Source organism: Nomia melanderi, chromosome 9, assembly GCF_051020985.1.
Source record: "Nomia melanderi isolate GNS246 chromosome 9, iyNomMela1, whole genome shotgun sequence".
NCBI lineage: Eukaryota > Metazoa > Arthropoda > Insecta > Hymenoptera > Halictidae > Nomia > Nomia melanderi.
In genome coordinates this window covers 16,702,791-16,719,282 of record NC_135007.1, presented here as the reverse complement: position 1 = coordinate 16,719,282, position 16,492 = coordinate 16,702,791, and the positions used below count along the sequence as shown (strand labels likewise).

Sequence of the window (16,492 nt, the reverse complement as noted above, 5' to 3'; positions counted from 1 at the left end):
CAGTCCGTGCGACTAATGTATTGTCGCATAAGTTATAGATTAAATTTCTCGAGGAAAATTGAAATGGAGTTAACAGTTTATCTCGAAGTCCTAAGTAATTAAGTCAATCTCTACGATTTTGTAGTGTATAGGATTATTCGCAACGAAGTTCCTTAACATTTGACAACGCGAACGTTGCTGGAATGGTATTAGAACACTGCGGAATATTCTATTTGCGATAATAAATCCAGAAACCGAAATAATTCCCCGAGTAATCTCTTCTAAGACTTCTAAGGGGAATTCACGAAGACTTATCGGGCGTCGACAGATTGCCTGAATAAGCTCCGCTAATTCGAAATAGCTAAATAACGTGTTGGCCGCGTGAGCCGATCGTTTCCGAGATTAATGCCGATTTAGAAGCGAAAACGAGACGGCCACTTCGCAGAGGGCAATAATGCCGATGTTATTGCGTCTGGCATTATTAGGTGCAAACCGCTCGTTACAGTGTAAACTGCATTCCCATTCCGCTAGTGTTCGGGGCACTATAGCCCGTGCAGTTTGCGCGCGCGCACGCTCGCACGCCCACGTGCCCTCTGTGCGGGGAACTAATGTCATTCAGCATAATTAGCGTTACCTATTATGATCGAAACTTGCAGCCCACGGCGCGCTCGGCGCACAGAGACAACGCCGATACGTCAACGTTAAGTCACCCCGTTATAGTCGGGTAATTACAGCGTGGTAATTATTGGAAACGTTTCAGCGTTCGCTATCGAACCGACACTTACCCTTTTTGCCTCGCATTCGTTCGCCGCTCGCATCCGCGCGAGCGATGTTTCTTCGTCGCCCGAATGGCAACGTTCTTTCCCGCTCGAATTGTTTAATACTTCTTACGGTTATTAACAATCTCGTAAAACGTGCTGTAGTTTTAGTATATAGGTGTCTCTTTGAAATATCGATAGGAATTCCTAGATTTCTAGATTTCAATACTTCACAGTGCTAACGTTTGACGGTAGTTCAATATTTGAGTTCGGTATTTCAGTATTTTAATGTTTCAATATTTTAATATTTCGTCATTTTAAAGCTTGAAAGTTTCGCTATTTCTGACGGAGACATCAAAGGTGGAAACCTCTATCAATCTGACGAGCGTTCCGAACGAAGTTGAGGAGCACTGTTCAATACATTGGCGTGGGATGCGGATGAATTTAATTCGAAAGAATCGTTACTCGACGTTCGAACTTAGAGTCAGTAAGGGATGATTTTCTGCGGACGAGTGTTTCGGGAATGAGACTCGTCGAACAGTGTTTCTCAAGTTGTCGGCCGGAGAGCCGAAAGAAAACGGGTTTCGCCGAGGACTCGGGCTGTTTGCCTACCGCGGCGAAATTGAACTGCTCCTCTCAAGCCGCGGCAGGCTCAAATATTTAATAGTTTTTCCGAGCAGCCGCGGCTGGCTGGCTGGCTGGTCCCGGCGACGTTCCGCCGCGGTCTCGAACCTCCCCCGATTTCCCTTGAATGCCGCCGAGAGCGATTCGACTCGCGGAGGCCGGGAATAAATCTAGGCCAGAGTTCGTGAATGCTTTATGCCGCGGAGACACCGCTCCGGGGCCGGGGCTGCTTGTGTGTCTCCCGAGTAAATAAGCAGCGCCGACCACCCAGTTTCGACGCCGGGAAAAACGAACCAGCCAGACAGCGGCTGTCAACCTAGCCGCATTGCGAACTCGATAATTGTCCAGTGATGTTCCTTGGTATTTTTCAGTGGCAGTTCTCAAATCTTCGAATATTCGAGCTATTAACCCTTTGAACTCTGTAGGCTCCAATATTGCACCAGGAATAATATTAAATATTTGAATGAATCTTAAAGAAACTACCCTAGAATTATTAGATTTTTCACGCGTCCAAATTCTGCGCTAACAAGGAGAATAAAAGATATAAGATATGTTATAGCATTGTCCATTTTCGCTGGGGATACCATAAAAATTAGTTACAGTTGCTGATAGGTTATAAAACTATCTGGAGTGCTAAGGGTTAACATTACAAAAACGGCAGTTCCCGCAAACACAGTCGAAGACGTAACTCGTTAATACTGCGCGTCCCCGAAGCCGACGTCGAAAGCGTTCGCAAACTCGTAATATGTCAAAGCGCGTTGCAGTAGACGATCGCGAGGCGCAGCGAGATTGGCGGAAGCTGAGTTGCCGAATCACGAAGATCCCCGTCCCCGTCCTCGCGTAACTTGTTCGATCGAAAGCTTTCAGAGGAGCCATCGGTCGTCGTTTCGACGATTACGTGCGGCGTGTTTGCACGAGCCGGCGTATCGGCCGGAGTTCCTTCGACTAATTCGATCGATGTTGACTTTGCTGTTACAGCTGGACAGGTTCAAAGAGCCACCGGCGTTCGGACCCATGTGCGACCTGCTCTGGTCCGATCCGCTCGAGGACTTCGGGAACGAGAAGAACGCCGAGCACTTCTCCCATAATAGCGTCAGGGGTTGTTCGTACTTTTATAGGTGAGAGACAGCTTTTCTTATCCTGCTAACATTTCCCGTGGACATTTCGTTCGGTCCGTTTCACCGTCGAATTCTAGTTTTGCTTTTCCGATTTGCATTTAACAGTAGAAATCGCATCACTTAACGAATGCTGCGCAATCTATTAGAGACGATTTAACCCATTGAAAACTGATAAATAGTTCCCTTGGAATTATTTAACCATTCGGTTCATCGATGATCAATCTTTCCATCTTTGTTGGAATTCCAAGAAAATTATTTATCAGGGAATATATAAACGAACAGCTTTCTAGGAACAATAGAATAAAAACAATAGAATACAACCTTCGTCCGCAAAGGGTTCGCAATATAAATCATCCTTCATCGATCTATCGTCTAAGTAACCGTCTACAAAAAGTTACCATCTTCGTTTCGACTATTCCGCGAGACAGAGATAACGTCGAAAAACCCGGAAGCGCGGTTTCGATAGCAAATAGTTGAACCGTGAGAGCGGTCTGGCCGTGCACGCGACTTTTCCACTGAGACCCGAACAGCTACGCGACCGTCTGATCGAGGATGCTCGCGAGGAGACAATTTCGCGGCCCCATCGATAATTCCGGCGACTAACGAAGAGGAATCGCGCTTTGTTCGAATCCCCTCGGCGGTCGAAACGCTCGGCTCCACCGCGGAATCGATATCTTGTCTGGCCCCGGAAAATCACTCGACAGTGTTAATTAACGCGGAATTCGCGATACGTTCCCCGCGGTACGGTGGCTCCGCCGTTTTCAAATCGATCGCCGAATATTAATTATGGAACATCCAAGTCACTCTCTTATTACTAATTCGCGCGCTTCGTTAATCGAGCGTTTTCCTTCGAACGGTGGTAGCGGTTAATTAAATTCGCCGGCGGCCAGGGTTCGCGGAGAACGATGTCGCGCATGGGAAACGCGAGCTTTCGCGTCTAATTGTCGTCTTGTCGATTAATCATTAACCGATTGTGTATCCTATTGATTCGTTCGTATAAATTTATGTAACGTGCAATGTTACTGAAATAAGAAATTAGACTTCGAAACCTTCAGCGGACGAAGTTAAATTCTACATCAGAATTTCAGATATCGAAATAAAATAGAATGATCTCTTGCAGTTTGAGTAATTACATTATTCGATTGCAACTCTATTCCAGACGTAGAAGCGTAATATCGCCGAAATGAATAATTGCGAACAGAAATTGGAACGGGTAATTTTGCTCCGTCCGGTAGTTTTAGCGTTGACCAAGGAATTCCGAGCAACGCGGTGCCACGCCGCTCTCGGACGTGTTAATGCATCGAGCGCTAATCACTCGAGCAGACTCGTTAAAAAGAAAGTTCCAGTTCCCGACAAAACACGCGCCGTTTGACACGCCGCGAATCCGTGCTCCGAGCGTTCCCAGGATCTGCTCTCTCCGCGTTTCTTGCCGGCTCTCGTCCCGAAAACCGCTTCATTAATCATTGCCGCGGTGTGAACGGCGCCTAATGGTCGTTAGCGACCTTGCCTCTACCTTGGCGCGGCCGTTTCTCAGGGTCCTTGGCCAGGTCAGTTATAGGCGCGCGAAAAAGGTCGATCGTCTGACGTCTACCGCTTAATTTGTTTACACGAACGCCGTTGAACGCCGACGCCCAGCGCCGCGCGGTTAACCAACCGGTCGCGGCATTTCCATAGGAAAACAATTAAAAACCTCCCGAGCGATTCGTTTCGTTCCGATTCGAATCTTGGAGACGTTGACGCCGAGGAATTATCTGCCGCTGTTTGCGCCAGTAAATAATGCATCGTTCTCCGAATTGATATTTTTAATGTTGTTCATCGTCTCGGATACTTAACACTTCCGCGACACCGTTAATTGCGAGACAAGACAACCGAGATCCGTCGTTGACGAAGGACACGGTAGTTTCGGTGTTAAAATTGAACGGGATTAAAGTGAACCGCGACAGTCGACGATTTTCGAGATGCTCAGACAGCTCGGTGTCCCAGGAGCGGACGAATTTACGAGGGAGCAAGGCGTTCGCGCGAGCGTTTGAATATTTGAACTCCTAATCCATCGGGCGGGCGGCGCGGAACAATAAGCCGGTCGCGATAAATCAGTCCGCGGGTCGCATAATTCATCGCGAATTACGGAATCCACGATGAAGCCGGACGATAAATCACTCCCGGTTGCTCGTTCGAACAGTTTCGAACGAGAAATACCGCGAATAGAATATTCCTTCCGCTATGGTCTCCTTTGAATTTATTCTCCGTTCAACCTCGCGGCTACAATAGCGGCCTGCGAAGGCGATATCTAAATATTGAGCGTTATAGCGGACCCCCTGCGCAGCGAACGATCAAGGGAACCATCTAATCCCGTTAGCCGCGCCGATTATTCGTCTTTCGCTTGATGACGTTACGGGGAAATCGCGGTAGAGATTTATGCTAAGTATAATGGGGGATAAAGTGATTCCGCCGATCGCAAGGTAAACGAGAAAGGCGGATCGTGTTTCATTCGGGCGGAATGAATCATTGTTAAACGGTGGAAAAGTCAGTGGACGAACGAATCGAATTCGACGAGGTGAAACGAGGATCGATTCGCGAGATGACCCCCGTCAGATGATGATGATTTATCGGGGCGGCATTATAATTTCTAAATGCTCGGCCCGTGGCTCTGTTATCGCGCGTTTCGATCGCCGCGCGCCGGATAAAATTACCCCGCGAGGAACGGGGCGGGGGTTATCACGAATTTTCGCGTGTAACCTCGCGTGCCGAGGGCCGGGTCGCGCCGGCAACATTCTCGAGAGCGTTTTAAGCCTCCCTCGCGACGAACTTCCGGCGAAACCTTCCGAGAAAGTGCGCCTAGGCCGCGTCGTCCTTCGATTTCACCCTTCCGTTATCATTTCCTCGCGACTTCGCCTCTTAACCATCGAAATTCGAGAACTTAGTGTTTGAAACTTGTATGTTTGAATATTCAAACATTCGGAAACTTGTATATTTGAACATTCAAACATTCGAAAGCTTAAATAGTCGAATATTCGAAAATTCGAAAGCTTAAGTAGTTGAATATTCGAAAGTTCGAAAGCTTAAACATTTAAATACTCAAAAATTCGAAAACTTGTGTATTCGAATATTCGACAGTTCGAAAGTTCGTTAGGAAAAGAAAAGGATTCGATGAGTTTACGTTAAAGGCGAACAATCGATAATAGAACAGCGATACCCAATCTATATACGAAACAAGCGAATAGCGTTTGGACTTGTCGCGACGTTGTAGGACAATAGGTTAAGGGGTTAACGCGCCGTCGATTATGATCGCGGTACCAGCGATTTTCTTATTGCCGACCACCCGCGCGACGATTACGCCGGTGTTTCGAGCCAGGCGAAGCCGGGAAACGCGTTTAATTTTAGCCAAGAGGGCAGGCCGACGAGCCGCGAATTTTACGGCGACTTTTACCGCGGCGAATTATTCCCGGCCGATCGTAAAACCGTAAGACGGTGGCCATTGTTGCCGGCGACGGAATTACGGCCGATAACTCTGCGCGCGTTCCGCGTTACTTCCAGCAATTAGACCGTGCCGTGGATATATGAATTCTTTTCTTGATCCTGAAGATGCTCAACGCGCGTTTCCAACCTTCGCGCACGCGGAAACATTTTGGACAACAGCTAAGATACGAGAATTGAATCGCTCGGAAGCGAATGCGATTAACTTCAGAAAAGAAAAATTGAGAAAATCAATGTTTCGGCTTCTGAAATGATTATACAACGTATTCGGAAGCTATAAACAGACGAGCTACCTTATCTAGAACAACCAAAGAAACGAGTAAATCCTTGAATAACTGAAATGAATATTATTCCATTAGAATGTACAAGACTCGGAAAATATATAAAAATCGACTTAACCACATTAGCTTCTGACTCGATTCTTCATTTTCCTTTCGAGTTCAAATACTGCGATGCGTCTCTTCCGCTAGCATTTAGCTCCCAGAACAAGTGCACACTTCAAATGAGTATAAATTCCTGATTCCCTCTTGTTAAATTATTAATCGCGAAGCAGCTGCGATTAGCACAGCGAGCGGAATCGCGAGGAGAACTTCCCGTGCACTTCGAACTACGGAATAATTCGAATCCCCGGTAATTTTACTTAACTGCGACAGCGACTGCAGTATCTTCGGCAAATACTCTAAAAACCAGTGTCCCGTATTCGAGCTTCCACTTCTCATCGTTCGGAGCTGTAGAACCCGAAGAAAACTCGGAACGGTAAATTAAGATGAATCGCGCTCTCCGAGAGACTCCTGAACGTGCCCGATTACCGCGTTTCATCGAAACAGAATATTTAATCCGCCGTGAAAGGGTCGGGCGGAGTATCTGGACCGCTCGCGGACGGGTAACGCGAGTACTCGCGGGGTTCTCGCATAATTCTTCGGGGCCAAGGCAGCCGCGTTTACGGGGACGAAATAAAAGCTGGAAGATCGGGACCCGGGACCGTGGGTTCTCGCGTCCGAGAATTTACGAGACGGTCCGCGCATCGGGTCGGAGCTGCGAGAGGAGAGCGGGAGCGAAGCATCGCGTAACGGCTTCTTTATAGCGGCGCGGCCATTACGAAATTGCCGGCGGAGTCGCGGAAGACATCCTCGCGGACGTTACGAGCGCGAGCCGCGCCATTTTCAGATTACGCTTTTCGGAATGACTCCGCATTGGCCGCGTTTTAACGCTCCGCTGTCCTGCGTCGACTCCGACTCGACGTTCCATTTGATTTTAACGAGATAAACTGAAGACAATCGCGGATAACTTGGTCGTTCTATCGAGAATACAACGCAGATTTTTCTTTCTTAATATTTTTTCATATTCTCTGGTTATTGTTTGGTATCCCGAGACTTTCATCGTCGCGATACGCGTCGGAATCGTGGATTTTTCGAGTCAGGTTGATTGGAAATGTGAATACAGATGATTCAGACGAGTCCCACCGATTGTTTTCGCAGTTACGCGGCGTGCTGCGACTTCCTGCAGAACAACAACCTCCTCAGCATCATCAGAGCACACGAGGCGCAGGATGCTGGGTACCGTATGTACCGGAAATCCCAGACGACGGGCTTCCCATCGCTAATTACCATCTTTAGTGCGCCCAACTACCTCGACGTTTACAATAACAAGGTAAAGAGGCGACCGGCGAGCTCGCTGCTCCTCGGGATATTTAAAGGTTCAAGTCGCTCGCTTCCTGTCGCCCCGAAAACAACGGAAAACTGCGGATCGTTAATAAAAAGTCACGTTCTCGCCGGAGAATTTCGAAAGACGGATATCGAGTTTCCGAGGAGTCTTCTTTTAGCGGTCGTACGTTCCCGAAGCGCGAAAACAATCCGGGAATAGAGTGAAATTCGCCGGGGTTATTGCTTCATTCTGTTTCCCACTTCGGGGTAGTTTAATAACGACATTCAGGGGTTTCGGAAAATACGGACGCGGCTCGCTGCAATCAACTTTCGGAATTAGGGGCGAGGATTGTTAGACGAATCGCGGGCGAACTCGCGAAAGAGATTAATTCCGTGGCGTTTTACAGGCGGCCGTGCTGAAGTACGAGAACAACGTAATGAATATCAGGCAGTTCAACTGCTCGCCCCATCCTTACTGGTTGCCCAATTTCATGGACGTGTTCACGTGGTCCCTGCCGTTTGTAGGTGAAAAAGGTAAGAGAACGTTCCACTCGTGTCGGACATCCGTCCCGCGGATTAACGAGCGGATAAATTAGCGCCGCCCCCTCTCCGCGCAACGATAAGCAAAAGATTTCCTGCGAAAAAGTTGCGGAAAAGATTCCATTATCCTGTCCAAATCGCTACAGTGCCGTTCATTCTCCGGAGAACTAGATTGCAGTTCCACTTGAACCAATCTACCTAACGATCGCAGCCCTCTATATATTACAAAAGTTTTTCCAACCGTTGCGTTCGGGTTCGAACAACAAAACCGAGCTGAAAAATCGAGTTAATCCCCCTCGGACTCGAATCTAATTTCATACGATTAAAAGTATCTCTTCATTTCCGTTATTTCGCTCGCGGAACTTGCATTTCCGCAGAGAGCGCGCGCAGTCCGCAGTTGTTATTAACTATTGCCGCGGTGGTAGACCTTTTCGGGCAGGACTCCAAGTGGATCATTTGAATTCCTAAATTGTTTCAAATGAATTGGCGCGGATTAATCCTTCGCGCTCGAGAGATAACTCTCCGTCGCCACTCGATTTGATATGTTAAAATTATATTATACAATTATAACGCGTATATCCGATCAGAGAATGTTGAACGTTTCCAGTAAAGAACATTCTGTAGGTGTAGCGGAAGATTGAAGAATCGAATACGCAGTAACGCCGTTGTTTTTCTGTCGACAGTGACGGAGATGTTGGTGAACGTGCTGAACATCTGCTCGGACGACGAGCTGATGAGCGACGGTGACGACGGGCTCGAAGAAGGTAATGTCGAGCATCTCGCCCCGCATCTCTCATTTCTCCTCTTAATACGATCATATATTTCTTGCAGAAGTCACTCCACTTTCTTTTCTGTTCGTTTCTCATATATTCTTCTTCCTTCACAACCGGAACGTTCGAAGCTCGAGACATGTTCACCCACTGGTCCCTCTTACATCGTGATCAGAGTGTTTCTTGTCTTCCTTTGTTTGTTGCTGCTTGCGATACGATTAACAGGCCCGCGAGGCCATGTTCCGACGACGAAAATCGGACCCGTTCGGCCTTCTCCGATACTTCCTCGGCGTACCGTCGCGCGCGGCGATCCGCCATTTTGTCGGACTGGGACTCGGCCAGTCCTGGAATAACGACACTGCTCGACTCGCGTCGAATCGAACGTTGCGACGGTCGGAAATTGCAACACTATAACGAAATACAAAATTGCACGATCAATTGCATTTAATTCACTTTTCTATTCGCAACTCGGAGAGAGAACAAAAGACTTTCCCGTTCATTCGAGACGTTTCCATTGAAGATTAATAGTAGCAAGATTTCACTTCGATCCGCGTGTAACGAATAATATTTCTTTCCGCTGAATCAGACGTCTCTGGGAGTGGTTAAAGTTTGTCGTCTTAATACTTGTACGATGTTTTAGTCTTGTACGACACGGTTTAGAATAGTACGGGACCAATTAGCCGTGTTATTCGAGGATCGACCGCGCCCGACTTTCAAATTCGTTTCGAAACTAATTCCAGCTTCGAGGAACTTGGACGAACTAGACCAAAAGAAATCCCCGGTTAGTCCGCGCCGATATTCCGCGAGCGTACGAAAGTTTTTTTAAATGTAAATGTGAACCGTGTCCCCGTGACGCGCGTCGATGAAGTATCGGAGTGCCTTTCCGTGTTCATTCCGAAAAACCGATCGCCGGCCAGTCGTCTTCACGTCCGAATGAACCAGCTACCGGATACACGTTCTATCGAGCAGAGATACCCTCAGATTCTCAGTGAATCGACGGACCAGCTCTAGACACGATTTAAGAGAGGCCATGTTTCATGATCGGGAGCGCGAGGATTCGACGTCTTTCTTTTTTCCGTGCTTGAATAGGGGACCGGGCACATGAAGAATGGCCGCCGGTTCCTGTCAGCGCTCGAATCCTCGCGGTCCAGCGAGAGGGTGACCGATCACGCGACTGCAGAGCTGTCGGTCGTTTAAAAGTCGTTTCTGGTTGCATCGCAGTTCCTTATCGTCGTCGAGTATCGTTTTCTTAACGATTTATTGAAATTGTTGCCGGTGATGTAACTTTAAAGTTGAAAATTATTATTTAGATTTTGTAGAGATGGATGTTCGAAGATTTAAAAGTTCAAGAGAGTGATTTGGAATTCGATGGTTGTTGATCCTAGGATTTTGATGACTGCAATTAATCTAGTAATAAATTTTAATGATTCTTCGACAGTTGAAGATTTAAATTTTCAAAAGATTAACCTGAAGTCTAACGATTAACCGTAGCATTTGGATGATTCCCAGTTCGGAATTTGATGATTTAAATTTTCAAAGGATTAATCTAAAGTCTAATAAACATTAACATTTTAACGATTCTCACGTGAACATTTGAAAATTTAAATTCTCAAACGATTCATTCGAAACCTCGCAGTCGCTAATCCTAGGGTTTCAACGGCCTCGAAGGAAAGGAATGATCGAACGACAGCTTTTCCGTCACGTCTCGGTTGGCCGATCGCGAATATCAGCTCGCCGAATCAAACGAAACAGCGAAAAAGAACGAAAAAGATACACCCACACCCGCGTGTCTTCCCCAATGTTTCTCTCGAATCGCACACAGATCACACACACACACGAACACAGATTCTGCCGTGGCGAATACCACCTGCTACGGCCGCACTTCTTTCAAAATTCTCACCATTTTCTTCGCCCCGGGTTACGATCGAGAAAGTATCGACCCAGAATGGCGCGCGCGCGCGCGTTCGTTCGCTCGCTAGCGTCCGAATCTTCGACGAGGCGCTCGCCGCTTCGACACACTGTCATCCCGTCACACCCCTGTCTCTTCCCATCATCGATAAATAGTTTCAAAAAAAAAAAAGAAAAAAAAAGAAAAAAGAGGAAACTAAAGTCATCCGAAAAAAGAAAGAAAACATTTTTTTTTCGTAAACATTCGAAAAAAAGTCTGGAACATGTAAAAGCAAAAGAAAAAAAAACAATCGGGATATTATGATCCCGATTCCCCGCGGTCTCGATACTATCAGAGGAAGATTTTGAATTCTCTTTCTGTTTCCATTTTTCACCCGCTGCACGGACAGATGGTAAGAAGCGCCACTCGACTCTTCTAATCGTCACATTATTAAGAGCTTCATTGGTTATCATTCGACTATTTTTTCTTCTATTTTTCGTTATCGAGGTTTCCTTTAGCTGTTTTCTCATAGATAGTGTCGGTGTGTCAAAGAGTTTTCTCTCTTTGTAATTTTATTCGACATGTTCTTACTTTTCTTTCTCTCTCTCTCTCTCACTCTCTATATCTCTCTGTCTCTTTCTCTCTTTACCTGTCTTTCTCTTTTTCTATTTCTCGTTCTGTGTCTATCTGTCTCTATTTCTCTGTCTTTCCTTATCTATCTATCTATCTATCTACCTATTTGTCTATCTATCTGTCTATCTGTCTATATATCTATCTACCTATCTATCTATCTATCTATCTACCTATCTATCTATCTACCTACCTACCTATCTATCTATCTATCTATCTATCTATCTATCTGTCTACCTACCTATCTATCTGTTTATCTATCTATCTATCTACCTAACTATGTATCGATCGATCGATCGATCTATCTATTTATCTATCTATCTATCTGTCTATCTATCTATCTATCGATCTATTTATCTATCTATCTGTCTATCTATCTATCTATATATCTATCTATTTATCTATCTATCTATCTATCTATCTATCTATCTATCTATCTATCTATCTATCTATCTATCTCTCTATCTATCTATCTATCTATCTATCTATCAGTCAATCAATCAGTCAATCAATCAATTAGTCACATCTGTTTCCGTTCTCTCTTGCCGCCTGTACGTCGCGTTTCCTTTCTCGAACGAGGGAGCGAAGAAAAAAATAAGATATGATGAACGACGAAGAACGAAATCGTCATTGTTCCATCGGCAGGATATTCTTTCTTCATTTTTCTTTGATTCATTGGATCGCACACATGCTGTGCATTTGCCATTCATTTTCTTTCTCTCCGTGCCTGTCTCGTGCACTCATGTATATCTCTCTCACTGTCTTTCTTCACTTTCCTGTGGTTCATTCATCAAGATACCACAGGATTCTCTTTATTTATTTCTTTTTTTTTTTGTTTTCTAACTCTCTCTTTCTCTCTCTTTCTTCCTCTCTCTCTCTCTCTCTCTCTCTCTCTCTCTCTCTCTCTCTCTCTCTCTCTCTCTCTCTTCTCTCTCTATATCTCTTTGTATCTAGCATCTTTCCGTATTCTGTATTTACCTTTTATTCTTCCTCTCCCCTGTTAAATATATGTATACATGTATATTTGTATATATATATTTAAGTATAATGTATACTTCGATGGCACACTGCCTGAATTCTTGACGTTGTCACCGGTAGACTCTCATTTTCTGCATCGTTGCGACTCATAGTACATAGAACCCGTTTTATCATCTTCGCCCGGTGCCGACAAGATGGCCGCCGCCCGCGTGGTCCACCGTACGCAACGTGTTTCTCCAAAATTTCATTCCAAAACCAAATAAAAACATCTGGAAGCTAATCTTTAAGAATCTAAAACCTTAGACATCGTTCACGGAAATTCGGTAAACGAAAATTTCGATTCAGAAATCGTTGAACCAAGCGATACTTTGTTCTGGAGAAAAATCGTACGATCATCGGCGCCATCTTGAACGTCGGAAACGCGAATCACGCATGCAACGACCGGCCATAGGTCGATTCTGGATCGGGATCGACCTCTGGCCGGTCGCTAACATACTTCTCAATGTTACTTAAGAAACAAAATACGTATCTCTGTGACCCCAGCCCACCCGCCCCCTAAACCCCTTTCGTTTCTCTGATTTGTTCCGCTCGACTCTCCGTGTACCAAACGCCCGAGCCCCACGATATCAATTTTACTTTCTCTCGTGTCACGTCCAAAGCCCCCAGCCCACTGGCCCACTTGTACTATCCGCACCGTAACTCTTTTTATTCCGTTTCTACGGTACGCGAAGCGGCCCACCCCTGGGGGTGGCTTCCTGGACATGGAAGGGATGCTCCTAATCGATCGAACTTCCTTCTAACAAGCAGTCATTTCGGCCAGATTATTTGGCAAGTGTGTCCAAACGACGAAGGGCGAATTGAATCTTCCGCGATTCGCAAACTAATGGAGGTTCCAGACAAGTTTCTAATCGATTGCATAAAAGACTCTTTACAAATAACAATTAACAGTTGCACGGATTCGACTGTTGAAATAGCAATTCTTATACGCGACTGTATGAACGAATAAAAGGATCTAGAATCGAAAGAAAGTAATATTCACTAAAACGAAGAGTAAGCAGTCGAGCATACAAGTATTACAGACATTCGAATCTCATGTCCGCGGAACCACCCCTAAAGAGCAAGCCCCAAATGGCACTCGTGTCTCTTGAAAAGAGAAATGAACCATACGTGAACCGTGAAAGAGCGAGGAACACCCATTTCCGATTAGATTAATCGAGAAACTTAGCACAACCCTCCGACGCCCCTTGAACGCCCTGTTGCCCCCCTAAAAAATCAGCCCACGAAGTTGCACTGACTGTCTTTTATCGTACTCCTTCTCTATTATATTTGTATCAATCACACTGGCCTTGGACTCCTCCTATCTCGGCACGACACTATGCTACTACCTCTACTTCTACTACTACTACTATTAACAACTACTACTATTACTACTACTACTACTACTACTACTAACTACTACTACTACTACTACTACTACTACTAACTACTACTACTACTACTACTAACTACTACTACTACTACTACGACTACTACTATTACCACTCAAAACTCCGTTGTTCGGCATACGCAACCCCCGTAAAGTCGCAGCCAAAGTCGTTGTCCAAAAAAAGAATGGTAAGTCCCCTGAGAGAGCCGACGACTTACTTGACGCAAAAGTTTTGTTTCTCTACTTTGTTTTCTCTTTCTCTGTCTCTGTCTTCTTTTAATTTGTTTTCCTTTCTTTCGTTGAACAAGCCACAAGTAACCCGTATCTAACTTCTTTAATATTGCGTACACGATACGAATATACTGCGCTATATTTGTATCGCGGAACTGTAGGCGCGTGCACGCGTGCACGCGTGCCCACACGGGCGCGCGTGTTACACGTACACGGGTCTCTGTATATGCATAGAGTTTGAGTAACTCCTTTTTTGCCAGTGTTTCTTTGTATTGTGTGCGCGCCCGTGCGCGCGCGAACGTCGTTGCGTCGCGGAGGCGGGCTCCGTTCGACCGGAAGTACGCACGATTCGATTATCCGGCTTCCCGACTCGATAACCATCGGTGATCTGCTCCGGTTCGAAATTAACTAAGAAACTTCGATATCGTGCGCCGTTCGGGTTCGGCTAAATATTCTTGAATATTCATTCGCGTGATTCCTTACGTTTCCGAGACGCGACCGGGAACGTTGTTTCACCGGAAGTCGGAATATTCCGTAGAAGAGACTGCCGTTCGAGGATTACTTCTCTCTTTATCTTGAGATTACGCTCACTGAAATTCCCGTTTGAAATTTCTTACGCCGGTGAATTTAAATAAGGGAATATTCAAAGGTTCTCCGCGAACTCCGAGAAAATGAAGAGAATCCGACGATCACGCCGGCCTCGCGACGAGCGTTCCGCGCTGCCGATAGTTTTCTCACTTGTTTCGTATCTTCGTTCCTGTTTAACTTTTCACGCAAAGTATCGTAGGCTAGACCGAGGCGAATCGAATCGGAACAAGAAGTTCGCGCTCGTTCTATTGTGAAGCGTCTCGCAGATTTCCAGTTTTCGAATCGCGGGAGGATGATTTAAACGTTCTCCTCGTTTTATCAGTATTATTTCTTCATCGTCGAACAGACGGTCCATTTCGCCTCGATCTACCCTGTGTATATATATCTCAATATATACTCGAAGTATATCGAAATATATGTGCGTACGGTACGTCTGTCTACTTGTTCCATCTACTTCTTGTTCCTTTTATTCGCGAGCTCAGCAATTCGAACGAATTGAGTCGCGACTAATCAGGGACCGACAGCGTCCCGCCTGTTAACGTTTCTTTTCTCCGTTCCGTTTCGACTTGTTTCCGTTTCTCTTCTTTCTCCCGGTGTTACGTTCTTTCTCTTGGTTCGTCCCGTTGTGTTCTGTTTCTTGTTTGGTTCGTTCCACGCCGCCGCCGCCGCCCACTTTGAACCACCTTGTTTCTTACCCCGTATCTATCGACACGCTGCGTTTCGATCGCTGGGACCGCCGAGCCCGTCAAAATGGCGGATCCGTAGACCTACCTCCTCGTAACGATCGAAACTATACTATCTAAATATTTCTAAATTAAATTACTTCATAATGAAATAGCTAGTTACGAATTCCGCATTCTCTATTTCGAGTTCCAAATGAATTGAAATCTCTAATTCAGAGTTAGTTGAAAATCGTTCGAGTTATTTGCGAAACGGGAACGAAAATAACGCTTTGCAGCTTCAATTAAACTTCAATAGATACGGGAAACGATGTTTCATTACGATAGAAGTTATTTTGACCGATCGACGGTCCCAAGTGCAACAGCAATCGCTCTCTTTTCACCTGTCTCCACCTGTCTCGTCAAACGACCGTCTCCTCGCCTCCGATCCCGCCTCGATCCTCTCTTCGCCGATCGACCACTTTGGCAGCAACCCGATCGACTAACCGCACGCAAGCCCCGCAACGTCCACCGCGCGATACTCACCGCGACGGAAGCGTTTCTGTGACGAACGACGAAACGCGATGCTCGCCAGAATTCTCGGATGTCCATTCCATTTTCCGCTGCGAAACACCGCGCAGTTGAACCCTCGCTGCGACAAATCCGGAGCGAAATCATTTAAAACCGTTCGCCCTCTTATTTCCCGTGCAACGCCCGCAGCCCTCGAACTTTCGAGTAATTTCGAATTGTAAAACAGCGGACCAGTTAACCGGTAATTTTCCGGGACGTTTTCGGGGATTCGTTAATGGATAGCCGGGAATTCGCGTTCAGCGACATTATCGCATTTATTCATTCGTCCCCGTAAGTGTAGCGTTACGGGGGACGCGCGAATTAATCGAATGCCAACAGTTTATTATACACGGGCACATGAAAATCGAGTTAGAGTAATTTTCCCCGGTAATCGAGATATCAGAGTTTCGATTAAATTCAATTCGCCGGGCATTGACGCAACGCGCTCCCCCGTGCGCGGGGATTAAACGACCTCGCCGAGCGTAAAAATGGATATTACAGGCGAAAATATAACACGACGCAACGTTGTAAAAACGTAGCTCCGCGGACACGCGTCCCGCGGAGCGGCGTGAATTCATAACAGCCGCCGGTTACAACGAATTTGCATAAAAACGAC

The 16,492-nt window shown here is 46.0% G+C and overlaps 1 protein-coding gene across 6 annotated transcripts in view; it reads left to right on the top strand.

Moving 5' to 3' along the window:
• Positions 1-16,492, top strand: part of LOC116432529 (uncharacterized) — a 106,374-nt gene that overhangs the window by 59,668 nt on the left and 30,214 nt on the right. For 5 of the 6 annotated variants that reach the window (XM_031989601.2, XM_031989603.2, XM_031989605.2 and 2 more), the window contains 4 exons: positions 2,340-2,479; positions 7,432-7,603; positions 8,004-8,130; positions 8,820-8,900. In XM_031989601.2, the coding sequence (XP_031845461.1) occupies positions 2,340-2,479; positions 7,432-7,603; positions 8,004-8,130; positions 8,820-8,900 (520 nt within the window). Of the gene's footprint in view, positions 1-2,339; positions 2,480-7,431; positions 7,604-8,003; positions 8,131-8,819; positions 8,901-13,983; positions 14,017-16,492 lie in introns of all 6 variants that reach the window. The other variant, XM_031989604.2, reaches the window with a different exon arrangement.